We start from the raw sequence: 27066 nt of genomic DNA on the forward strand, positions 1-27066 counted from the left end.
TTGTAGTCACTTTCTGTCTCTTCGTAGTCACTTTCTGTCTCTTTGTAGTCACTTTGTGTCTCTTTTAGTCATTTTGTATTTCTTTGTAGTCACTTTCTGTCTCTTTGTAGTCACTTTGTATCTCTTTGTAGTCACTTTCTGTCTCTTCATAGTCACTTTGTGTCTCTTTGTAGTCACTTTGTGTCTTCTTGTTACCTTTTTGTCTCTTTGTAGCCATTTTATGTCATTACTGTGCATCTTTTTCAACATTTGATCAAGAAACATTCCCACTTGACCTCTGTTGACCTTGTTGACCCCAGTTGACCTCTGTCTCACCTGTGTCTTCTCTCCCTCAGGTCTCTGGAGCAGAGGACGAATGAAAGCAGTAGTAAAGTTTTAGAGTTGGAGCGAACGGTCAACGAGACCTCATGAGGTCGACGTCAACACCCCTCCCCCCTCCCCACCCTCCACCCGACCTCCTCTACACCCCATAATGACCTTTGACCTTCCCCCTCTAGAGCATGGTTCAGTGTCCTGGAGCAAACCTCATACAGTAGTTCCCACTGCTGATTGTTTAAGGTCATTTTTTTTCAAATCACTGTACACTGTAATAATTAATATTAATAATATTGATAATATTAATAATAATAATGATGATAATAATAATAACAAAGGGCACTGGTTGCCTTAATTCCTGAAGTAAAAGTTGCACTGAATATTTTTTACACAACTCAACTCACCAGTTTTAGTCATCTTAATGGATCCGGCTTGAAACACTGTTAAAAACCACATTCAGATAAATAATAAAAAAAAACAGATCGAGGGAAAATTAAATTCCAGTGTAAAGTGTCTTAAATTATGACGTGAGGCTTTTTACAGGACACTGACGAGGACCTCTGTATTTATAGAAACCTTTATGTTTTTTTTTCAAAAATGTATTTCTCTTTTGTAGTTGTATTTCTTTTTAATATAAAATGTTTTTATTCGATTTCAGTAACGCATACTTCACATTTTGATACTTTATTTGTGTTCATACTGTATTTTGTGATTTATTTTATTGTACTCTTTTATATGTATATTGTTCATATGTCTTTGTCTGACTCAAGATTTCGCACATCGAGGGTTTAGCTCGAGGTTCCTGCGCTTATACGGAAAAATCAAGTGAATATTATGGGATATTTAAGGCAGTTGATGACCAAATGTCATTTTCATTAATCTTCTGACAATTGTAAAAATCATATTTTGGATATTTACATTAGGGATCAAATCGAATCTTCCACTTTTTTCACATTAAATTGACTGAAATATTTTTTAAATCCAGTCAAAAATTAAGGTTTGCGAACGGAAAAAGGGCAAAAAGTGGATTATTTTTTACAGTGTTTATATTTGAGATGTAGGGATCCTCATAATGACTTAGCTCTAAAGGAGCTAGTTTGGATTTTGGTCAGTAAACACATCTTAATTGACAAATAGAGTTAGAAGGAGATGATTGATACGTATGTTAATTAGTGAGCAGTAAAAGCACCTGATTTCAGATTTCACTTCCTGCACTATAGATCTTTTGACCTTTACTTCTTCACTTTGCAAACTTTATCTGCTACTTCTTCAGCATTTGCCAAAAAATATATTTCTTCCCAGAAATATTACAAAAAAAAAAGAAAAGGATTTATTTTTGTAAATATGTGTTGTTAATAAATAAGGAAGTCTAAATGTGCCTGGCATCTGTGGGTTAAAAACAAATCCATAATTCATTCCCGGTCTATTCTGGATGCAGTTGTTGAGTTGATAAATTATGAACGTGAGGCGGCGCAGCAGCGTTCAGTTTGATGATGATTCACAGATCGTGGCTTTAAAAGTCTTTGAGCTGTAGCTGAATTTATTACAGGAACATTTCTGAGCTTTATTCAAACATGTTCTTTGATGTGTTACAGAGCAAACCAGACGCGAGGCCACTTCACTGTCTGTGCATCCAAGTTGTAAATATGACGTTGCCCATTTTTATTGAGATTAAACCGAAGCCCAGATATTTGTTTTTAGAGCAGAGAGGGTGAACTTAAACAGATCCCAGCCCAGTTCAGAGACGAGAACACATCGTTTTTATATCGTATATCTTCGTAGATCAGTGGCTGCTGTCGTTAGGATTCACTTCCTCCCTGGTAAAGCAAAGATTATTATTATTATTGTTGCGGTTTCTGAGGGTTTAAGGAACCGACACATTCCTGTGCAGGAGATAGATACTGGATTTTATTTTGAAATTCTCTTGTAGTAAAGCGTGAGACTTTAAAGCAGCCAAGTGGAGCGTTTTTTCTAAATTTTAAAAATGTTGCTTCTGTGTAAAAGTCACCTGACTCGGACTTTCTGTCTTTTTGCATTCGAATGAATAAAGTATTTTCCTTAGTAAAAGCATACTTCCTGTTTCTGTGTGTGGTCTGTTCATGATGGGATTGTTGTTGATGATTTCTTCTGGGTGTCTGCTGCTCTTACTAAAATAAACAGTGGCATTGTGATGATAATAGATTGTATTTCTAGTTTTACCACATAAACACCAGAGTGCAGACTGAGAACTATGTACACTGTAAAACACAATATATGAAAAACATCATAAAAGGCTGCAGCATTGTTTTATAAACCAATGTTTTTAAAATGGTTTGTCACAGATTAAACCACAAACTATTGTTTTAAATGGACTATAAAAACTAATCAAAAGAACATTTTTGTACTTAAATAAACCATTTAAAAATAGTTTGAAGAAAACATAGTAGAATCAATATTCACAAATGAAATAAAGAAATGTTTTATGAAGCAATTTCAACAAATTTATGAATCCAATTTGTACCAATTCTTTGTAAATTGTTCTTCTACACATCATTACCCCAATGCCCGACAGTTTGTTAACTTTTTATTCTTATTCTTAGTGATTAAATCTAGTTTTTATTGATCAAGGCATCCAGTGCATTTAAAAGGCATTTAAAACACATAATTTAATCAGATATCCTTTCATAGCAACATGTTTTCTCTAAAATCTCTCTCCACATATCAATAGATCAATAACTCAAACAGCTGCTTCCACACAGAACATATAACAACTTCTTTCAGGTTTCAACGTGTTTTTTTTTTACAACTTTAAATTAAGTTAAGGCCCAAACTCCATTAGGACAGAGAGGAGTCTCATGAAAACACACGGAGCTTCATCGACGAGGATCCTTAAAATAGATCACCGTCGTCATCAGCAGCAGCGGCGGCGCCTCATGAGACGGACGTAGCGCCGCAAATTGCTCTGACAGCAATCCCAGAGCTGCACAACAGCAACAATGAAGCTGAGCAGCAGCAGTTACAGTTACAGTTACAGTTACTGTTACAGCTACAGCAACTCATTTGTAAGGCAAGGCATCTTTATTTATATAGTGCATTTCATACCAAGGCAACTCAATGTGCTTTACATAAAGACAAAACATAAAAAAGAAAAACAGCATAACACTGCATAAAAACAAAAACACAAAATTAAAAGCAGGAGCAAATAAAAAGTAAAAGAAAAGAAAATAGATAGAGTCTAAAGTTCTCAGAGCTCAGCTATAAGCACATGAAAAGAGAAATGTTTTTAACCTGGATTTAAAGATGCTCACAGTTGGGGCTGATCTCAGTTCTGCTGGTAGTTTGTTCCAGTTGTTTGCAGCATAACAGCTAAATGCTGCTTCACCATGTCTAGTTGTAATGGAGTTGACATCAATAACTGAGCAGAGTTTCTGGAAAAACAGGTGATGAACAGAACAGAAGGTGAAGAAATCTGATTTTATTATTGGAGAAAGGATTATGGGATTGTTTTCTTTCTTTCTTCTCCTTCACTCTCCTCAGGTTTTCCAACCACCTGAGGCTTCTTGTCTATGTTTGGCTGCAGTTCTTGGTAAAAAAAGAAAGAAAGAAAGTGATTTCATAACACCAACACGTCATTGCGTCATTGCTTTTTATTGTTTTTTTTTCTGGGTATTTCCTTGGAAATCAGACTGGATAACCCGAAGAGAGAAAGAGATTTGGTTTCCGTTGCCAAATGAAACCTGTTCTGTGATTCCAGTTGAGTTTCTGCTCGTTTTATCAAACCAAAAAATCTTAATTTAAAAACACGTCTTCTGCCAAAAAAACAAGCCTGTGAAGTGAAGTGCAGGTTTTTTTTAAGATGGAGGATGACTTTTGAAATCTTCAACATGTTTTTACAAGAAGCAGAAAGTTACAGTGAAAGACTCAACGTCCTGTTGGTGCAGGGATTTGACCTTTGACCCCTGCACTCCACTGTTCACAGGACTAAGTGTGTGTGTGTGTGTGTGTGTGCGCTAGACTTGTAGTCAAGACCGCCTGAACGGAGACCAAGACACTACCAAGACCAGAGAGTATCAAGACAAGACAAGACCAAGACCAAGACCAAGTCAAGACTAAGACCAGTTGAGCTCAAGGCCGAGACCGAGAACGAGACCAAAAAAAACCCCAACTAGTTACACCATATTTGGATATGTCTTTTATTTTGAAAAATAACTTATATTGAAAGGCACACGAGACACATAAACACATGCAGTTGTAATGCTCCTCCTCAGTTTCTTATTAAAGGTGTACAGAAAAGAAAATTGAATTTGAGCCCACTTTGGGTGATAAAATTAATGTGATAACTCATCTTTCAGACGATGTAGGCCAAACTTTGTGCAAAATTCTATTTTTGAGTAAATCCGGGATGAAAGTGTGTATTTTTTTTTTCGCATTGGATAATGCAGGCGCACGGATTATACGTCAGCCTGTACATGATTCACCAGCCACTGATATTGGATCCGTAATCCGTCATTCAACGTCTGAGACACGCACACACACACGGAGCTCGGGCTCGCCCCAAGCTTTGAATATCCCGCCCGCTCGATAACGACCAATCAAATTCGTTTTCCTCACTCGGGTAAACTCGTGTTGCAGCTCGTGACAACTCGGCGCGACAAACAGGACAAACGGCCATTTCTGTACACCTTTAATGTGGCCTGAATGCAGTGAATCTTGTTTTGTTTTGTGGGTCTTTATTTTGTGCAATTTGATATTTATTGTGGATATGCTCTGAATGCAGAGATGCATTAGAAGTCAAATATATCGTTTTGTTGGTCTCCATTTTGTGCAGTTTGATATTTTTTTATTAACTTCCGTACATGCAGTTGTCATGGTCCTCCTCAGTTTCATTCATGTGCTCTGAAATGCACTTTGCTCAATAAAGAGCAAAATGAGTTTTTAAAGGCTTTAAAAAAAAATCTGGGTTTGAATTCTATAAAAGTGGGTCGCGACTTATGACGCGACCATGGGAAAATGTGGAGCCCAGAGTGAGACTAGTTGAGAACCTCTGTTGTAGACTACAAATCCCTTCGAGACCGTTCTGCCAGTCCGAGACATTGCAAGACCAAGAGACCCGAGACCGAGACCGAGACAAGAAAAAGTGGTCTTGAGACCGGTCTCAAGAACTATACAAGTCTAATGTGCGCTGTATAACCAGTGGCCTCAGGTGTGTGTGTGTGTGTGTGGAGGTAAAACACTGTAAATGTGTTTGTTCCACTAGTTTACATTTCACTGGGTAAATATGCCTCGTTTGTGTTTCTGACATATAACCAATCAGAGGTGACGAGTCGACCACACACACACACACACACACACATGGCCTGTGGCTGAACATATACATGAGTGTGTGTCCTGTCCTGTCCTGTCCTGTCGTGTCGTCCCATTACACACGGTGAGTGGCAGCAGACAGATGCAGACAGATGTTCCTCATGTGGAGCAGGAAGGTCGCTGAGTTCACGGCAGGTCAGCCAGTCACAGAGAGGAGCAGACAGATGTGGCCAGATGTGGAGTAGTCTGAACCCCTGCTGCTGCAAACTACAGTAACAAGACGTAAACCAAGGAGCATCACAGCCCTGACACATCACACACACACTAACACACACACATACTTGCAGCATATGGACTGTGTGTGTGTGTGTGTGTGTGTGTGTGATTAGAGTCTGAGAGTGAGATACTGACAGCGTGCGTGCGTGTGCTCGCTCGTGCACGCTCACCCTCTGCCCTACTTTCTGACTGATGATGCTGCAGAAAGGAGGAGGAGGAGTGGGAGTATCCCACAATGCCACACTGCCGGTCCCCTGGGCCTGATGGGTGGATGGATGGATGATGGATGGATGGAGGGATGAACGGATGGATGGATGGATGGATGATGCAGTTATAGTTATTATGAGTGAACGCCGTTTCTTGTCGCCGCCCTCACGGCAGCTCGCGCTCTTGCAGCTTTTTAAAATCTGTGTCATGGCACAACGATACAAACACTCCACTTCCGGTCATGTTTTGGAAAATAAAAGCCCCTTTTTTAAAAGCAGTTCAAGGTTAAATGCTCAGTCTGCTCATACATAAAACATGAGAATTACAGAAATCACATCATAATGAACCAGCATAGATTATTTATTCATATTCTGCATTTGCATGTTATATATAGCCTATTTAAAATTTAAAAGCGTGCTTTGTAGAAAACTGTTCATCTTATTTTAGACTGCAAATCATAATCCAATTTCACATTTAAGGGATCAAATTGGTATCTAAACGATTTTAAATATCTACAATTAGCAGTACAATTAACAGTTAGCAAATAATTTGAATTAACTCCTCATTGAATCTACTAAGACATTTTAGATTACGATTTTGTAGAAATAAATCTGATATTCTCATTCATCAGATATTTCCTAATGGTAAAATGTAGTTTTTATTTTATTTTTTATTTTTTTATACCAGGTCTGAAAAACAGAAATAGTGTTGTGGAGCTTCACTTCCCAGACTAAATAAACAAAAAAAAAAAAGTACAACAAGTCGCAAATAATATATAAAATATATATTTAAAGTAAAACTTACGGTGTGTGTGCTATAAAATGGCACTTGTATTGCTTCCTTTTTTGTTGTTATTTTGTTGTTGCTTTCTCCTATTGTTGTGTTGATTTATCTTCTGAATGTGTATATTTCTTGGGGAGGTGCTTCTTATAAGCCCATGTAGGGTTTTTTAACCTCTCCTGCACTTACTATTCTTGTTTCATTTCTGTTTTTTGTAATTGTCGTTTTTTATGGTGCAAATAAATAAATACTAAATACTAAATACTTACAGTAGGCTATAATATTTTAAAGTAAAAACGGTACTCTTTATAAAATAAAAGACCTAGGATATTCAAATTGTGTCATTAAATGATATATTCATCTTTTTCTAGCTTTTTATAATCAGTATTTATGAGCACAACTGTAAAAAAGATTATTTTATTCATTAAATTCTCCAATAATCCCTTATATTAATTTGAGGAAACGTTCGTTCGGGCTTTTATTTTGAAGTTTTAAGCCGCCCCTGTTCCGGCGCGGCGTCACCAGCTTGACGTCGTCGCTCACTGACTGACTGTTGGTTCAGGACGGAGGAGCTCGTGAGTTGAGTTGTTGCAGCAGCTCCTGTCTGTTCTGTTGTATCTGTCTGTTGAGGCGGCGCGTGCTGCTGCCGTTACCTGACTGCGGTATATTTAAAACGGCAGTCAACGGTCACAAGTCACAACGGTCAAATTCAAACTAACGGACGGAGCGACGACAGCGGCAGCGGCAGCGGCGGCCAACGGCACCGTGTTACCGGCCGTTACCGCCCCCCGGAACCCCCTTCCCGTGTCCCCCCACCACACACAACCACCAGCCCCGGGGGGACCGAGCGAGAGAAGACGGGGGTCCAGACAGCCAGGAGGAGGGAGACCGGGACCAGGACCAGGACCAGGTACAGGAGGACCAGGACCACCAGGACCGGGACCGGGACCAGCATGGACCCCCAACCGAAAACGAAGGACCGTAGTAGCCCGGCGACGTCGGCCAGTTTCAGCGGTCGCCTGGCCTCCCTGGGAGCCGACGGGGGAGACTCAGAGTCCGCAGCCGGCTCGGAGGAAGCCGCCGTCGGCTGCTGCAGCGACACGTTCAGCGGCAGCCTGCCCGACATGGAGCAGGAGACTCTGGAGGAGAAACTAAGGGGACTGGCGTTCAGGAAGCAGACCTCGTACCGGTGAGTGGATGGATGGATGGATGGATGGATGGGATGGAGGGCTTTAGTTATCTATATCCATATCTAGCTTTATATATTTTATCCACTGTAAAGCGACCTTGGTTTTTTTTTTTAAAGCCGCTATATAGCTAAATTGATTCATTCAGCTTCCAGCTTTCAGCATTCACCCGTATTTCCTTCAGGAAATGCATTCTCTAGTTCATTTATTATTATCTGTCTGTCCCACTGTGTCATGTCTTAATTTATTTTGTTTATTTATATATTTATTTATTTTAATCCGTCTGTCCTCATGTGTCATTTCTTTATTTCTTTCTTTTACCCATTTTCACTTGTTTTAAGCTAATGCTACTGTGGGAATGACATGTTTATAAGCTAGCTGCAGCTTATAAACAAACACAAGGCAGTGTGTGTGTTTGTGTGTTTGTGTGTGTGTGTGTGTGTGTGTGTGTGTGTGTGTGTGTGTGTGTGTGTTGGGGGAGATTATAATCTGATGCTCTTCTCCCAGTTTAAAAGCTAAATAGTGACCTAGCAGCTACACCTGCTGCTGCTGCTGCTGCTGCTGCTGTGGTGGTGGTGGTGTGGTGGTTAGCTGTGTGTAGGTAGGTTTGTCCATGTTAAACACACACATACACAACATACACACACACACTGACCCATGTCAATGATGGATCCAAACAATTTTTTCTTTTTGCATACACAACAATGTGAGTGAAGTGTGTGTTCATTTCCCTGTGGTGTTGTTGTAGCCGTTGTTGGGGTGGGGGAGAAACAATATTGATTTTTGGACAGTGTGTGTCTGTGTGTGTCCGTGTGTGTGTGTGTGTGTGTGTGTCCATGTGTGTGTGGATGCCAGCAGCAGCCTGACACCCCGGTGCGACTGGCAGCTGCTGTTGATAGTGAAAACTGGCCAGAGACCAAACACACACACACACACGCACACACACTTTACACAGTAGTTTTGGCTGTGAAATGTCACTGTCAGGAATGTGTGCTATCTATCTATCTATCTATCTATCTATCTATCTATCTATCTATCTATCTATCTATCTATCGTTCTATCTATCTATCTATCGTTCTATCGTTCTATCGTTCTATCTATCGTTCTATCTATCGTTCTATCTATCTATCTATCTATCTATCTATCTATCTATCTATCTATCTATCGTTCTATCTATCTATCTATAGTTCTATCTATCTATCTATCTATCTATCTATCTATCTATCTATCTATCTATCTATCTATCTATCTATCTATCTATCTATCTATCTATCAGTGCTTCTATGTGTGTCAGCCTCTGTACAGGAAGTGTTGCGCTGCAGACAGAGACACTAAAATCAATCATTTTAACTTGTTTGTGTGTGATTTGGGGCACTGTGGCAAAGCAGCAGCAACAGTTTAACACACACAAACACACTCACAAACACACACACACACTCCTGAGAGTCACCACACATGACAACACAACCATCAGCATCACACACAACGACAAACTCACACATTGCACTCTGCTGGTTCAGTTTTCTCTCTGCGTCTTGTTGCATTCATCTCAATCTGGCCCAGTTACATCCACATCCTCCGCTTTTTATAATAAATTAAATGTTGTGTGTTTGTGTTAACTTTACGGTGAATTAATTTCACTTATAAGCATAAAAGACTCGTTCATGTTTCAGCTTTAACCACCAATCAGATGAAATATGCATCACACACACACACAGAAAGACATTAAAACACAATAAAGTGGCTCGTTTGAGGGAAAGGAAGGGCTGGTGCAGTGTAATCAGATTACCTCTCCAGCTGCCGACTGATGATGATGAAGATGATGATGATGATGATGATGTGTCCTGTTGATTCTGTGTGTGTTTTATACGGAAGAAGATCCACAGAGTCTTTAAACACAGAGAGGCTCCACTCCTCCACGCTTTTCTTGCCTCATCATCATCATCAACATCATCAGTCACCGTGGGGAACCCCGTCCTCGGTGACGTGCGTGATGTGTGTGTGATGTGTGTGTCCTGGGGGAGCACCACCACCACCACCACCACCACCATCTCCTCCTCCTCAGTTTCCTCCGCTGCTGCAGACGTATCGGTAGTTTGTTCTGATACAACTGTTGCTGCCTCGGTGGAAAACGCTGCAGTGAAGCTGAGGTGTTTTTTTTTTTTTATCACAATGGTGGTTTCTGCGCTTTTATTCTGAAAGGCTGGTGGATGTGAGGTGAAGAGTCGGTGTTCGACCTGCAGGAAGCCGAGGTGTGGAAGTGGATAAAGGGACATTTTGGATGTTTTGGAGGTGTGGATACAGTCATAATACGAGCCTGTAAAACATTCGTATTTGACACATTGACAGTTTCAGGCTGAGGTGACTTTATTTGATCTGGAAAAAAAAAAAAAAGTACAACAGTTTCTACAGCGTTTATGATTTAACTTGATAATAAACAGATAAAACAATAAATATAGATAAAAGTGCCAATCAAAAAAGGTTAAATACCAATAAAAACGTCTAAACTTCAACCAAATCCCCCAAAATAAAACAATCTGATCAGAAAAATCCGAACATTGAAGAATTTGATCCTGTTTTTTGAGACATATGCATTGTAAAATGTGCAGACACATTGAGAGTAGTACAAAGTACAACACAGTGTCTACAGTATTCTGGATTTAACATGATAATACAAAGATAAAGCAATAAATATAGATAAAAGTGCAAATCAAAAAACATAAAATAAGTGCTAAATACCAATAAAAACCTTGAAACTTCAACCAAATCCACATTCTGCACGGCTTTTATTCAATTTTTTGAGACACACGTGTTGAAGTCGGAAAACGCCATGGCAACACCAACCTGGTGCGAAAACACCCCCCCAAAAGAACATAGCGACCTGTTTGGTGGATTCGCTTTTGAATGAACCTTTATTGACACTGCTCCGGTTCTGGCTGACGATGTGCAGATCCATTTTCCCAGTCACGTCGTCCTGTAGATGAAGAAATCTCCAGTCGGATTAATTTCACCTCAGGAGACTGAGGAGGTTTTAATGTTGCTCTTATTGTGCAACAGAAACACAGGCCTGTGGTTTTATTGTGTGTGTGTGTGTTTTTTAATCCTCAGTGTGTGTGTTAATTGTGCGTCAGAGACTAGACTGAAAGAATGTGTGTTTGTGTATGTTTTTGTGTGTGCTGCCTTTTTTTTAATTAGTGAAATAAATCAGTTTGAGTTTCTTTTGATTCGGTTAACGCGCCGTGTCGTGTCGAATCTACGGAAGCCCTGAGAGACAAACATTCACAACAACAAAACTCACTTTCCTCTTTTGAACAGAGGAGTTATTCTGGAGTCTTTTGGCTCTCAGGGCTTCCGTACAAACCTGCTGAGGCCGACCTGTAAAAACATGTGAAATGTTAACGGGTCAGCGCCTCGACGACGGCGTCGTTCACATTGAAGCTTTGAAGTGGCCAACGCCAAGAAGTGAATTACCATATGTGGCAGAATGAAAGAGCTGAGAAATGATGCTGCTGGACATCAAAGGGAGTCTGTGTGTGTCTGTGTGTGTCTGTGTGTGTGTGTGTGTTAGGTATTATGTGTTTATGGCAGCTAAGGCACGCGTAACTTATCTGCCAGACATTCGTCACACTTTGTCTGTTTATGTGTGTGTGTGTGTGTGTGTGTGTGTTCCCAGAATACGGTCCCTCCTTTTATCTATTCTTAGACATCTCACCCGTCTGACTGCATGACAGTCAGAAAGCCATTAGCAGTGTGTGTGTGTGTGTGTGTGTGTGTGTGTGTATCATGACCAGCAGTTAGTCAGCTAGTCAGACGTTACTTCAGTTAGCAGGTTAGTCAACCGCTCCGGCTGCAACTCACTTAGTGACTCACTCACTCACTCACTCGCACTTTCTTCATCTCCTCCGTCTGATAAGGAAGCATCGACCCTTCAAAATAAAACGCTGCAGCCGTATGTACCCGACATGCTATCAATAATACACTTTTGTGGTCTGAACATATCAATCAAATTGTCGCCAAGATGTGTAGAAGTATCGCTGCTGTTAGGAAACGTGCTAACTATTGGTGTGAGTTGTGTCATCTTGATTATTGTTCAGTTATTTGAGCTTCTATCTGCACCCAAAGTCTGAGCTATAACAACACTACAAACAGCTCAAAATAGGGCAGCTAGCTAGACTTACTCTTGATTGTTCTTGACCGAATGCATTCTTGTCTTGGATGGCTGAAGGTTATTGATAGGTTATATAAACATTATTCACAACAAGTATCCTACAGCTCTTTCTAGTCAGATTGGTTATAATGCTGATGTTCACCACTACAGTACCAGAGCTTCTTGCATTACCACGACCAAGAACTAATTCAATGAAAAGCACTGTTGTGTATATATAGAGCCATTTTGTTATGGAACTCTCTTCCTTTAAATATCAGGATTATTCCAAGTAAGACAGCATTTAAAGCAGAAGTAAGCGATCCGGTCGTTTTGGCTAATGCTGCGTTCCAGGCAGGCTTTTGAAACCGTAAATTACAGCTTCAAGTCACAACTTACGACTTTGTAGCGTTCCAGGCAACCCACTCGTGTTTTTCCGACCTGTTTTACCTGTGAAAGTCACTATAACGGCCACTCGTAACTTCTGACCCGTGAACTCGTACCAGATCGAACTGATACGACTTCACAGGTCGGAAAAACACGAGTTACGAGTTGCCTTGAACGCACCATAACGTCTTGTCAGCCGATGGAGTTAGCAGCCCCCGCCCTCGTCATGGATCTATTGGTCCTCGTCCCTACGTCACCGCATTCACGGCGTCCCTTGGCTGCACACACAGCCCTTCATGCCGTTCTCTCTCCTCATTGGATAAAACTTGTAGGATACGAGAAAAGTTTTCTCCTCGACTCAGAGCAGAGCAGAGTGACTGACAGACCCGTGTTTCAGACCAAACACTCTATGTAAGTGATTGCTGTCGGAAGATATAACTATTTAAGACTTATATTAACATAAAAATATCACTTTTCAGACTTCAGAGTTAGTCGTTTATGTTACCATTTGGAGAACTTTCTTTTTCTTTCCTTTTTTCCTTTCTTTTTATTGTAACTGGATCTGTGTATTGTAGTTTTATTTTGAACTTTTTGAAAAGGACCCCAGGAAGACTAGCCTGGCTTTTCTGTGTTGGCTAATGGGGATCCTCAATTAACAATAATCAATAATCAATAATCTCTTCTCCTGATGCAACAGTTGATTAACCTGATGGAGCAGCAGCAGTGGCGGTGTTGGTGTAGTTGTGTTTTCTGATCGATCCTTCCCCGTCCTCGTCATCTTCATCAGTTTCTTTTGTTTAGAAATATTCAGTCGGTCATTAGAAACGACAGCAGAGCGGCATCTTGGGAAAAATGACCCCGATCAATAACAGAGACGAGTCGACGACCTCCGATCGATCAACGTGGCCGTTTGATCACTGCTCTCAGCTCCGGTTGCAGATCAATAATCAGCACTGATTTATGACAAACTGAGATGTCTTAAGTGAATTTGGCATCAATGACATTTCATTATAATATTTTATTTTATTAATGTTTTCATCTTTTAATCTGGTAGATCTGTTTCTACACTCTGATCTCAATGCACTTGTGTAATAAAGGAACAAGCGTCTTAAATTATACATGAAAATAAAAAATGAATACGTCTTTAAATAAACATTATTACATTAGAAAGAGTCTCTCCAGCCATGAAAATCCTCCGTGACTTCTCTTCACTGTGTTAAAACACAACGTTATGTAATCGCACATTACACAGAGAATTTCACAAAGTCTCACACGTGTTAATTGTGAATAATCACTCAGAGCGAGTGTGACCGGGATCAATGAGGAGAAAACAATGGAGCAACAGTCAGAAGCCCAAGCTGCTGCTGCTGCAAATACAAACCTGTTTATTTGGGTTTTTTTCAGTCGTGCGTAGTTTGAGTTTCCTTCAGTCTGGATCCAGTTACAGCCTCAGAGAGCTGATGTTTGTTTCTTTTGTTTGTTTGTTTGTGTGTGTGATGAAACTCTTCGTATCCGACCTCAGACCAGAGCAGAACCACACATGATGAAAGAGACTTCAGGTACTTCTTTTAGAAGGTTTAATTTCCAAAGCAGTCGAAAAAAAGACTGATAGTCTTACTTGGGTCCACATTTAAACAGTACATTTAAAGATAGATTTTCAATCACGACGTGAATAAGATAGGTATGAATCAATCATCAAAGAACATATAAGAAAGAAAACCCACGTAAAACTATCAAATTAACTGAAATAACTAACTTAAAGTCCTTTAAAGGGATAGTTCAATATTTTGGCAAATTGGCCCATTGTCATAATCCCTATAGTCATAGCAGTAGGTTCGTTACCTTTAATTGTCGGTGCAAGCTATTTTTAGAACGGCGGAGCAGAGCCGCGAGCTGCTCAGAGCTACGCTACGGAGGCTCATGTAAGATAATAACAGAACATTACCAGACAGAGTTGTTTTAGAGGTAAATACAGAGACTGCTTGATGAAAAACTGTTCCTGACGGGAACGCGCATCAGCGGTTTTGCATGAATTTCCCTCTACAACAACTCTGTCTGGTAACGTTGTGTTATTATCTCATAGTGTGGTGAATGTGCAGGTCACAACTTGTCCACCAGAGCGTTGTGGAGTTGTTGGATTGTGTGTTTGATGAGGGAAACCAAGAAATCCCATGAGCCTCCGACGAAGCGTAGCTCTGAGCAGCTCACGGCTCTGCTCCACCATTCTAAAAACAGCTTGCACCGACAATTAAAGGTAACAAACCTATAGGGATTATGGCAAATGGGCCAATTTGCCAAAATGTTGAACTATTCCTTTAACAAACTGAAACCTCCACCACCTGGTAAAGCCACCAGCTGCCCAACAACCCCAAGACCTCTGACCTCTGACTGAAAGATGCCGACATCAACTGTTTTACCCAACAGAAGTAGAAGAAGAAGAAGAAGAAGAAGAAGAAACAAACACTTAGTTTCGACAGGCGGGTTACTGGCGGTGAGATTTCACCACCGCTGCTGCTGCTGCTGCTGCTGCTGCCTTCGTGGGAAATGTTGCAGAAACACAAAAAACTGCCACGGGACGGGATGTCGTAACATTATCCAGTGTTTACAGCAAAGAGCACATCTTCACATATAAACAACAACAACGTCGGGGTCCAATGTACCTCTGGCTTTTTACAGTAAAGGGAGAAAAAGACACAAGAGCAGAGCAGATATTAAATGCATCTCATGTTGCCACCGCTGAGCAACCACCTGCAGCGGTAAACACTGATCAAAGGCCTTTCATCGTCTGATGCCGCCTGAATATGAAACTCACTATTCAGCCTTCAATTAGGATGAAATACAGAGAGGGAGGGAGGAAGAGGGAGGGAGGGAGGGAGGGAGGGAGGGGTATAAAAAGATGGAGAGAGACAGGAAAATAGGCCAGGTGTGTAATGACTCTACATACATGGAAAAGGAGGAGCAGACGAGGAATGATGACGAGGCAATTACATGATGTTTCTATTATGAAAGCTCCATAAAGGTAGATTAAAGAGATTAAAGCTCCTTCAAAATAAAGGTAGATGTTTGTATTAAAACTCCTTCAAAATAAAGGTAGATGTTTGTATTAAAGCTCCTTCAAAATAAAGGTAGATGTTTGTGTTAAAGCTCCATACAGTATAAAGGTAGATGTTTGTATTAAAGCTCCATACAGTATAAAGGTAGATGTTTGTATTAAAGCTCCATACAGTATAAAGGTAGATGTTTGTGTTAAAGCTCCATACAGTATAAAGGTAGATGTCCATGTGTAGTGTGATTATAAAGCAGCTCTAGGTTCTATATTAATACTGTGAAAGTATCAAAGTCTCAGTCCACAGAGAAATGCACACAGCCTGTATTCAGAAACTGAGCCTTAAAACCAGCCGTCAGGACTTCCTGTCACTTTGTGATGTCACAACAAAGCCCCGCCCCCTCACCACCTGGACACACCCAACAACTTGCAGGATTTGGTTTCTTTGAGTGTTTCATTCTGAAATCTGCTCCATTAAACTGAGATGTTTTTTTTGGGGGGGGGTTTTAAAAAACCACAAATAAAATCTACCTATGGATCAGACCTTCAAAATAAAACACAGGAGAAGTGTAAACTATAGCACCTTTAAGTCATAATTCACCAAAAATAGAAGCAGACTAAAAAAAAAGAAGGACATTTCAAACCCACAGCTTCTCCAGAGGAAACAGCCGTGCTTGTTGATTTTATGGATCAACACGTTAAAAATGAAACTTAGAGAGTGTCAGATATGGGAACGTTAAGTCCAGCGCTGACTGTATTACCTAACAGAGGAACAAAAAGTTTTCTGTCTCTAAAAATAAAACCTGGTCACTTGTGTGACTTCCAGGAATGAGGCATTTAAGGTCTCTGGAAATATTTTTAACAATCAGAGCCTCAGCTGCAGCTTATTGATGCTGAACTTCTGAGTCCAGAAAAGATTCCTCAGCTGCCTGAAGCTTTAATCGTATCACTCTAAAAAAAAAAAAAACACAGAGGCAACATCTTTTGACATTTGTTTTTCCTTTTTAAACAAACCCATGCAAATAAGTGAATATTTGTGTCTGAGACAAAGTGCCTGAGGTGCGGCCAGTGTCACATTTCACAGGCAAATCTGATTCTGTTTTCATATAAACACTGCTCTCAGGTCAGCGGCCTAAAAGGAAACTGATCCGTCAGATTTAGAAACCTCTGTAATGTCACGCTGCGTACAGTAATTGTGTAACCGTGTAATACATCAGCGCCGCAGTACAATAGCTCTGGCTTCCCCCCGGGGAAATTAAGTTTTTGAAAGGCCAAAACAGAAGAAGTGCTCATTATACACGACGGGGGGGACGACACTCAACACATTTCACACAGGAGTTGAGGAGTTGAGGGTGGCAGATCATCTTTATATATAGTCTCATGGCACCAAACAAAAGGATAGTGACGTTTTATTTTGAAAGGGTTTGGTTTTGATCCACAGTGTATAGTCCAGGGAGCAGTCGTTAGACAAACAGTGACAGGAAGTAGGTTTGGACAACCCCTGTTATTTGATACTTAATTTTACTACCAAAGGAATTAGTCAAAATCTAATCGGCCAATCAGCATGCAGCATCCTTGGACACATCCATCTAAATAGTGCTTGTGATTGGGTGTTTATTTAGGTGAACATGTTTGAGTGTTAGCTTTTGTATAGCCTAGTATTGTGGAGGTATTGAAGATGTCATATTAATAACAATGCATCCTCTGCAAAGAAACGTACATAACAATTTATTGCCATTGAGTTTTTTTAAACCGTCAATCGTCTTCAGCCTCGAGAATTAAGTATTGATTGGTAGTATTGATTAGGGATGTCACGATTGCTTGTTTTCACAATCAAACGCCACAATTAATTGATCATAAAGATTCCTAAATACCGCCACTTTCCGAAAAAGATTATGTCAGACTCAGAACCCAAGGTAAAGGAAAATGCACAGATACTGGTCCATTTATCTAATGTAACACTGAATTGGTAGGAATTTAAATGTTAGCGTGTCATTTGTAATTAAAAAAATGATTAAAACAAACTTAAACATTTGGTATAGATGACAATAAATGACTTAAATATTTCAAACACTTCTTAATAACTGGTCCTATATGTATTTATATTTTGACTATATTCGATTTTACACATAGTGTTATGAAATTTATTGATGCATAATAATCACGAAAATCTATAATAGTGACATCCTTAAGGCCTTTGCACACTGAGTCCGTTTTTGTCGTCCGAAATTTGCCGCACGTCAAAAAATTAATTCGACTTCATGTTGTGTCGATCATGTTTACACACTGAGTCCGAAACTTTCGTCCGTCATAAAAGTTTTCGGAACAGGTTCGATTTAATGCGTTTTTCGCATCCGTGAAAAACCTTTTGACCAATCACATCAGAGTTTCGAGGCTGGAGAGAGAGAAAGAAGGGGGGATTGGGGCGGGGGGGATCGCCGCTGAGTGTGTGTGTCTGTGTGTATCTGTGTGTGTGTGCGTGTGCTAGCCGCTGTTCACCGCTGAGTGTGTGTATCTGTGTGTGTGTGTGCGCCAGCCGCTGTTCAGGATCATGGAAATTGTCCGTCTTCTGTTTAATGTGTGAGCTAATAATCAATATCTATCAAACTGGACCACTGACATCCTAAAATAAACTGTTGAAGTGATCATGATAGTTCCGCTGCTCATTTACAAGCAGCAGATCCCCTCGCTGTTGGCTCCTCTCAGGATGGACACAATATTTAAATTTTTCTCTTTCATTTCTCAACAAGTGAGAGAACCACAAAGTGCATCACTGCGTGACGATTTTGTCTCCCTCTCCGAAATTTAGAGCACAAAATAAAAACGCATGCGAATAAAATGCAACGGACTCAGTGTGCAATGACCTAAAGTATTGATCAACCTGTACTTCCTGTAAACTACTTTATAACCTGTGTTACCTACCTCCAGTTACCTGTGTACAGGTGACCAGTCACTGTAGCTCTTGTTGTTGTTGCTGACATGAGGTCTGAACCAAAAAAGGAAGCGCTGTAGTCTATAGAGGATTTCCTATTTATTTATTTATTTGTTTGTGCTTTGCATCAACAGCTGTGCTCACAAAGTGCAGCTCCAGTCGCCTAGCAACACATGTGACAACACCACAATTATTTTTATTTACCAAACGTGTGAGGGTTTAAGGCCTTTTTCTGTTGTTGTGGTACTTTGTTTGCTGTTATTTTTTCCGTGCGCTGAATCTTACAGATAGTTTGGGCCTTTAATCGATCCATTCGCCTGTTCGATTCCTCACATCTGAGGACGTGTTTCATCCAGTTTGGGGAAACAGAGGTGAGCGCTCACCTGAACACACCTGTACACTCTGTTTTATGCAGCAGGTGTGTGTGTATATATTGCTTTTATAAAACGGTTACCAATAAAGACAATATGAAAGACGGATACGCAATCAATTTCATGTAGTTTTATTCAACCAGAAATACATATTATCCAATAAAATAGCCTCACTGTGAATAAAATAGTCCCACCTCTCCAGACGTTAGCTCCAAGTAGCTCTGCATCTCATCTTTTCCTACGCTTTTTTCAGGTGAAAGTCACTGCTCAGTCCCCTCTACCATTGTTAACCCTCCCCTGAGGTTAAAGTTCACCTTAAACATGTGAATTCAACTACTTTTGTCCATTTTTTTAACATCGTAAAAACATCAGCTGTCTTTTGCTACGGACTGCAACTTCCATTCATACCAGTCATACGTGCCTGACGCGGAGTGATAGCTTACGCTGTGATAAGGCTTTAGAATAGTAGCCGAATTGGTTAACAACCAATCAGATCGCCGGATTTCACCTTTCCGTTTTATAAATGTGTGTGTGTGTGTGTGTGTGTGTGTGTGTGTGTTGTAGCGTTGTAGCCGGTCTGTGTTAAATTTATTGGAACGTTGGATCAGAGTCCCGGCAGCTTAAAGACACTCATGCATTTTTAAGCAGACGATCAGAGCACCAATTGTTGAAGGCTCACTGACACAATTTCCCCCTCTCATCCTCCGAAAGGATGAACAGATATACATGCATATTTATGATGCTCTCTCTCCCTCTCTCTCTCTCCCTCTCTCCCCCGTTAGAGGGATGGAGGGAGGAGGGGGGAGGAGAGAGAGAGTATAAGCTGGATGCAAGTATGGATAATTCAGAAGACATAACGGGTCAATGGATTTAAAAGCAGTACATCGTCGACGTCTCTGGTTGTATTTTTTTATTGAGGATGGGGTTAACAAAGAGGAGGAACTACTTTGTGGTGATTTGCTGGTGAATGCACAAAGACAATGACTCAGTCTGAGATGTTTTTTTTGCATTTCTGATCATAAACGATTGATAAATTATCAGTTAAACTTGATAATACGGGTGATACAGTCTTTATAACATAAAACATCTCTTCTGCTCTGTTTTGTTCACACGACTCCAGAGCTTTTTTAAAAACACTGCTGCTGCTGTTGCTGAGTGTGTTTTATTTTCTAATAAACTCCAACTGTGTGTGTGTGTGTGTTGTGTGGATGGTAAATAACACAGTCGCTCTCTGATTGGCTCGTACCACTCTTGTCTTCAGGGATAGAAACAACACAGATACCAAAATCCAAGTCAGTTTAATTCTGTATTTCATTTTAACTTGTTGCTTTTCCTCGTTTTTACGTAATTTTTCAGAAAATACAGAAGTGTTTTACATTATAAGTAATACAGAAGTATACAGAAGTATTTTACAGTATTTCTTTCAAAAAAAGAATTTAAAAAAATACAAAAAAACAAGGAAGGTGATCTGCAAAAAATATTTTAGCAAATCATCTGCAGAGTGGACGATCCACTTCCTGTTTACACCAGTTCATTCATGGGTGATTCCCAAGTTATAGATGCATAGTTGCATTTTCAGTTGTGTTAGTCTGCATATAGATGGTTTTTGTTTAAAAAAAGAAAAGAAAAGAAAATATGAGGCTGTGACTGGTGTATTTCAGCCACATGAACGTCCTTCAAACAGCTGTGTGTTCAGGCTGTTTTTAAAGAAGTTTTACTGACACCTGAACGCATCATCTGATTTAGTAATTAAGCCGATCAACACAAAACAAACAGCTGAAACCGTCTGTTTGCTTCATGTTTTTCATCCATGTTTCTAAAGCTGACCTCTGTTATCTCCCATTCAGCTTCAGAAACACAACACAAACAGTTCATAAATGATCTGTAACACACTATATAAATGTTTATTAACACATTAACAAACAGCTATGACTCCTCTTGCTGTGGAGGCTTCTGTATGAACAGGTACTGAATGGAAATATAATAAAACTATAGCTATAATGCTATTTTATATTACTGTATTATGCACATTTGTTTTAGATTAAAGGAGCCAATCGTACGTAGTGGGCGGAGTCAGCGTCAGGTCAGGACCAGGTCAAACAGAAAATAAGCAGTTTGTTAAAGACTGAGGAGGATTTACTCTTTTCCTGGAATAACCTGAGTGTGTGTGTGTGTGTGTGTGTGTGTGTGTGTGTGTGTGGGTTGGTTCCTCTCCACCTTCTCACGAGGGTGCGTTTGTTTACACTTTGTGCGTATCAATCATTTTGTGCAGAGAAGAAGGAGAAGGAGGAGGAGGGTGGAGGTTTCTGACGTCTTTCCCTCTCTCTCTCGCTCATTTCCTCGCCTTTTCAGGAGTGTTTCAGAGAGAGTGTGTGTGTGTGTGTGAGTGTGTGTTGGGGGTTATTTTGACCATAATGCAGTGTGCTGAGGCATTAAGGGGGATTGGCTGACAGGAGCCTCTCCTTATTAGTCGTCTGGCTGTAAGAGGCTTTTCCTGCTTGGAAATGGAGCTGAAAAAAAAAAAAAAAAGGACGAAAAGCGCAAAAAAAAAAGGGCTAAAAACAAAAAACCAGAGGAGAAAAGAGAAGTGGAGCTTCCTGATGTAATAGAGAGGAAGAGGAAGAGGAAGCTCGTTGAAGAGAAACTTTGACTTGTTGAAGACGAGTCGGTCACTTCCTCCTTCTTCTTCTTCTTCTTCTTAGAACAAAAGTGACGACCACTGTTGTTCACATCACACACCACACACACACACCACACACACTATTAATACACAGCTTTTACTTAGTATTTGCTTTCTGCACCAACCTGCAGGAAACTGCGTCCTCCTGCTTCGCTGTAATGACCCTAACCTACTACTAACTATGACGTCATCACCTGATCACAGTCATTTGAAACTGACTGCGATTGTTTTTGCATAACATTACATCTGTATAAAAACAGCTGAATGAAACTAACAGAAGTGTCATATTTCCATCCACCTGTAAGATTTGTATCTTAATTAAGCAGCTTCAGAGTGATTGTGGCGGTCGCAGATTTCGCTCCACGGATCGCCTTCTTGCCGCCTTCGTCTGCAAAACAAAACGAAAAAGTAGTTCCCCTTTAATTTATAATATCCAATGAGCATTTATCGACATTAGCAGCTGCAAAGCCTCAAGACAAACAGAAATGTCCAGTGTTTAAAGCCGATAGATGCCTCTTCTTCTTCTTCATAAGGTGCACCGTATGTGTGTTATTGAACTCTGTTTAGACTTCTACGATAACTGACTCAGACTTCTTTCTGATAATTTACAGGCCGTTCAAGAAATAACAAGTAATTGCGTCATAATGTCTAGAAACAACGGGTCAATTTCATAGTAATGTCATGTTTTTCAGAAAGACATAAGATCACACGTGCTTTTCACGCTTTGAATTTTTTGGTCTTCTAGCAATTGACCGATATTTCTGGGGCTATTTCTAGACATTATGACACAATTGATTGTTATTTCTTGACATTATTACGTAATCAACGGCCTGTAAATTAAAGCGTTACCAAATCATCAACTAAAACTTCACGATGGTGACAGCCCTAAGAGACCGTAACAATACTAATCTTTTAAAACGTTGTGTGGTCTTATAAATATACATATATATTTACTGTACATGTGTGTTTACATTCCTCAGACGTACAGGAAGGAGGAGGCACCAGCTCCAACTCGACCTCCCGCCACTTTATAATGACCACACACTGTTTAATTCATCATTTATAAAGAGTTCTTCCCACATTGATTATAGATTAGTGTGTAATTTATAACACTTATAAATGATTAAGTCTGGATCAATGAGTCTAACATCTATTAACTCACTCCGTGTCTGAATCACTGTGCAGCATCAATGTTCATCTATATAGTTGATTAAATCATTGACTGACACTTCAATACAAACATTAAACACATTACAGATGAGTTTATGAATCAAATCTAATCTGCAGTCTAATTATTATCAATCTAAGTGTTTGATTATGTTACACTAAAGCTTAATAGTGTGTAATTATGATAAAGAAATAACATTAATAAACTCATTGTGAAGTTTCCCAGTTAAAAACAGACTCAGTAGAAATGAAAATCACTTAAATGTTTAATTACATGAAGTCTTTGATTAATTCTTGATGAAAACAAAATCCACACATGTGAATTATTTACACACACACACACACACACACACACACACACACACACACACACACACACACACACACACACACACACACACACACACACACACACACACACACACACACACACACGCTGCTTCCTGCTGAGTGTTAATGTCGGTGATTGGCGTTGAGGCCGTCGGCCTCCCGCGGAGCAGCACATGGTTTCATGGTTTCATGGTTTAAGAGAAGCTGCGAGTCGACGCTGATGTGATTTATTCTGTGGTATCGCCGTGACAACGTGTTCACATTAATAATGTAATCAAACCAGACCTGGGGGGTTCGGACACATTTACAAACCCTGTGTGAGTCAAACGTGTCTGGACGGACGGACGGACGGACCAACGGCTGATTGATCGACTGAATGATTCAGAGAGCAGCTGAGTGACTGGACCAGATGACTGACTGACTGACTGACTGACTGTAGCTGCAGAACAGCTGCAGGTTCGATCCCAGCTGCTGTAGCACTTTGTGTTTTTCAAAATAAAACACACTGTCCTTGAGGCCTGAATGAAGCTTTGCACCAAATTTACAGATGTTCCCTGAAAGTCCCACAGAGACTCACATATGATTCGATTATAAAACGATTATTGATGCATCTTTAATTTATGTATATTGATGCACTTTTTCACAACATTTATTTTTGTCTCACTGAATAAACATTCATCACTTGCAATTTTTAAGAACAGTGCATTTGTAATAAGAAACAAGAGTTGAATTCATTTCCATTATATTTTATTAAACTAATGGAAATGCCTAAACTGGAAAGTTACATTTCCGTTGGCAACTTTCTAATAGCGTCCTTGATGGTTCTCTGGTCAGTAGCTTATGATACTTACAAGTTTAGTTGAGTGAGATAATCTTCACATGTGAACACCTTTTATACCGTATCTGAAGCTTAATGCGATGGCCAGAAGTAAAAAGCTAACGTTAGACTTTAACGGCTAAAAGAGTTTCAGGATTACCGACACGACAGACTCTATTACTTTATTTAAATAATCGAAATTTGGACGTTTGTGAATAGATTCAGATTCGTCAATGTCCGAATCCCGATGCATCTAAGAATCGGAAATTGTCCCCCACTCCTAACAGAGCTAAAAGCGTGTTTGGTGATGTCGCCTTGACCTTTTGACCTCTGACCTCTGACCTTTAACGATCAGTTTATCCTCGTGTGTTTTAAGAACCACAGGAGCTGCAAAGATAAAAATGTGTCACATCATTGTTTGTTGTTGTGCATGGTCAGCACCACCATCATTGTTTGTGTTGTGTTGTGTTGTGTTGTGTTGCCGTGGAGACGCCCCGGACGACAAATCAGATTCCCAGGGACGTGAAGGGACATGATTGTTTGTTTGGTACGAGACGCAACAAACATCCCATCATCAGTTTGTTAATGGACACTGAAAGTAACCACTGTCACAGTTTCTACCCGTTTCTACTCAACTGTAGTAGTTCCTGGTGGCAAACTTGAAGAAGAAGCTCCATAGAGACACAGTTTCCATGAGAACAGGTCACATTGATGAACAACGATGATGATGATGATGATGAATGTGAGCGAATGAAAACAGAAAGTAGAAAAAGAAGCAAAGGACCCGCCAAAATAAAAGCTCATCAGAACAGAAGCTCCTCTGACCAACGGATCTCCGGAGAGACCGGCGGCCATGTTTTCCTGCGTTTGCACTTTGCAAAGTAGCTCTTCCTCCTCCCTCCTCCTCCTCCTCCTCCTCCCTCCTCCTCCTCCCATCAGCCCATCTGTCCGGGCCGAGCCGATAATGAACCTGTGGAGTCGACCGCTGAGGTGACACTGACTCCATCACCGCTGCTGCAGCTCCACTCTCTCCACCTTTGTCTTGTGTTATTTACTCGTGAATGAAAATACATGAGATAACCGACATTATTCAGCTTTATTCTGCATCTTATGAGTCCATTTTACAGGCTGCTATTTAAATAATCAATAAAACAGGTCATTTTCTATGTAAAAATATGAAGATATACAGCTTTCCTCCATCTTATTTGTTAGTAAATGCAATATGAACATTGAATATAACTATGAAAATGTGAAAAACCCTCTTTTTAATGTGATTCAATACAGAAAGTTGAGTGTAAGTTTAGGTCCCCTGAGAAGATAAAAAAGATTTTCTGGCCTAAATATGCATTATTTAATTATCTTGTTTTCCTGTTAAAGTACACAACAGTAAAAAAAACAGTATTTTTATTTCAATGTCTTGGTAACAGGAGAGAAAAAGACTCTTTGATCCACAAATTTAATTGGCTACCTCATCCAGACTCACGTTTTCCAAACCTCTGATCTCTTTTCATTTGTTGTTTTACTCTCTCCGTCTCTGCCAGATGTCGTCCTCGTCCGAGAGGCTGGAAAACGTGGATTTCTTTTTTGTTTTGATTTATTCTCGTTGCTTTTATTGTCCGGTCTAATCATCTTCTAACTGTATTTCAAAGGGTTTTCATTTTTTTTGATGGAGGAAGAGGAGGAGGAGGAGGGGTGAGGGGGGCGGAGGGATTTGCGGCTCAGATGCCAAATGGTTCTCGCTGACTAATTTTGGTGAAGCTCGGAGCCAGCTGCTCCGTCAGCTTCACATCCAACCACGGCTGTTTCCTCCGGAGAGATCTGGGGTTTCACTCTGTTGCTGTTGTTGTTCCTTTTTGTTTGACTTTTATTTTGGTAAATGTTGACCTTAGTTTGGTTTCATCCTCTTCTCCTGTGTTTTATTTTGAAGGAGTCGATCCATAAGAAGATGTAAAAAAAAAAAAGAAAAGAAGAAAGATTCTCTCTGGAAGTCTAGTAACAACAGGTCGGTGTCAGCCAATCAGAAGAGAGGAGGAAGCTCTGGGCCTCTCTTCTGATTGGCTGACAGTTTTTTGATTGATCCAATAAAAAATAGAGTAGATTTCAGAATAAAACACTCAGAGAAACCAAATCCTGCAAGTCGTTGGACGTTTTGGTGGGTTTTAAATGCTTTTCTTTTTAATGTGCTTTTATTTTGGTGAATTATGACTTAAAGGTGCCATAGTTTACTCTTCTCCTGTGTTTTATTTTGAAGGTCTGGTCACCACGCTATGAGATAATAACACAACGTTACCAGACAGAGTTGTTTTATAGGTAAATTCATGCAAAACCGCTGATGCACGTTGCCTTCAGGGACAGTTTTTCATCATCAGTCTCTGCATTTCCCTCTAAAACAACTCTGTGTGGTAACGTTGTGTTATTATCTCATAGCGTGGTGAATGTGCAGGTCACAACTTGTCCACCAGAGCGTTGTGGAGTTGTTGGATTGTGTATTTGATGAGTTTGATGAGGGAAACCAAAGAAATCCCATGAGCCTCCGTAGCGTAGCTCTGAGCAGCTCACGGCTCTGCTCCGCGTTCTAACAGCTTGCACCGACAATTAAAGGTAACGAACCTACTGCTAATAAGACTATAGGGATTATGGCAATGGGCCAATTTGCCGAAATGTTGAACTATCCCTTTAATCAGCGTTGTATCATCTCCTCTTGTAGTGGGTGAAACGGATATTTACAGACACGTAGAAGTTACGCACTATAGCTTTAAGTCGATGAACTGAACTCTGGTTTGAATTTATTCTCATGTTCATGTTTCTGTTTCTGTACATCTGCATCCGTCTATTTATAGATACCTGTCAATACACACACACACACACACACACACACACACACACACACACACACACACACACACACACACACACACACACACACACAAACAGAGAGCCAAAAGGCCAGGGTTAATCCATGCAGCACATCCATGTTTACGATCGTAGTGAGAGTGTGTGTGTGTGTGTGTGTGCGCAGGTAGGATTACGGAGCACTGATCATCTCTCAGCACTCAGAAAGATGAGTCGCCGCTCAAAATGAAAACACACACACACACACACACAGACACACACACACACACACACACACACACACACACACAC

At 40.2% G+C, this 27066-nt stretch overlaps 2 protein-coding genes across 4 annotated transcripts in view; both read left to right on the forward strand.

Annotated features, from left to right (window-relative positions):
• creb3l2 (cAMP responsive element binding protein 3-like 2) overlaps positions 1-27066 on the forward strand; it is a 106031-nt gene that overhangs the window by 38685 nt on the left and 40280 nt on the right. Inside the window, exon 12 of one of the 3 annotated variants that reach the window (XR_014596386.1) lies at positions 336-1755. Coding sequence is in view for 2 of the 3 variants with exons in the window: in XM_083999580.1 (XP_083855706.1) it covers positions 336-411 (76 nt within the window). In the remaining variant the exon portion in view is untranslated. Of the gene's footprint in view, positions 1-335; positions 2380-27066 lie in introns of those variants that run through there. The other 2 variants (XM_083999580.1, XM_083999581.1) reach the window with 2 other exon arrangements.
• dgki (diacylglycerol kinase, iota) overlaps positions 7765-27066 on the forward strand; it is an 88679-nt gene continuing 69377 nt past the window's right edge. Inside the window, exon 1 of the mRNA XM_083999595.1 lies at positions 7765-8050. Within this exon, the coding sequence (XP_083855721.1) occupies positions 7815-8050 (236 nt within the window). The 5' untranslated portion in view covers positions 7765-7814. The remainder of the gene's footprint in view (positions 8051-27066) is intronic.

The sequence above is a fragment of the Trachurus trachurus genome (genome assembly GCF_905171665.1).
Source record: "Trachurus trachurus genome assembly, chromosome: 23".
NCBI lineage: Eukaryota > Metazoa > Chordata > Actinopteri > Carangiformes > Carangidae > Trachurus > Trachurus trachurus.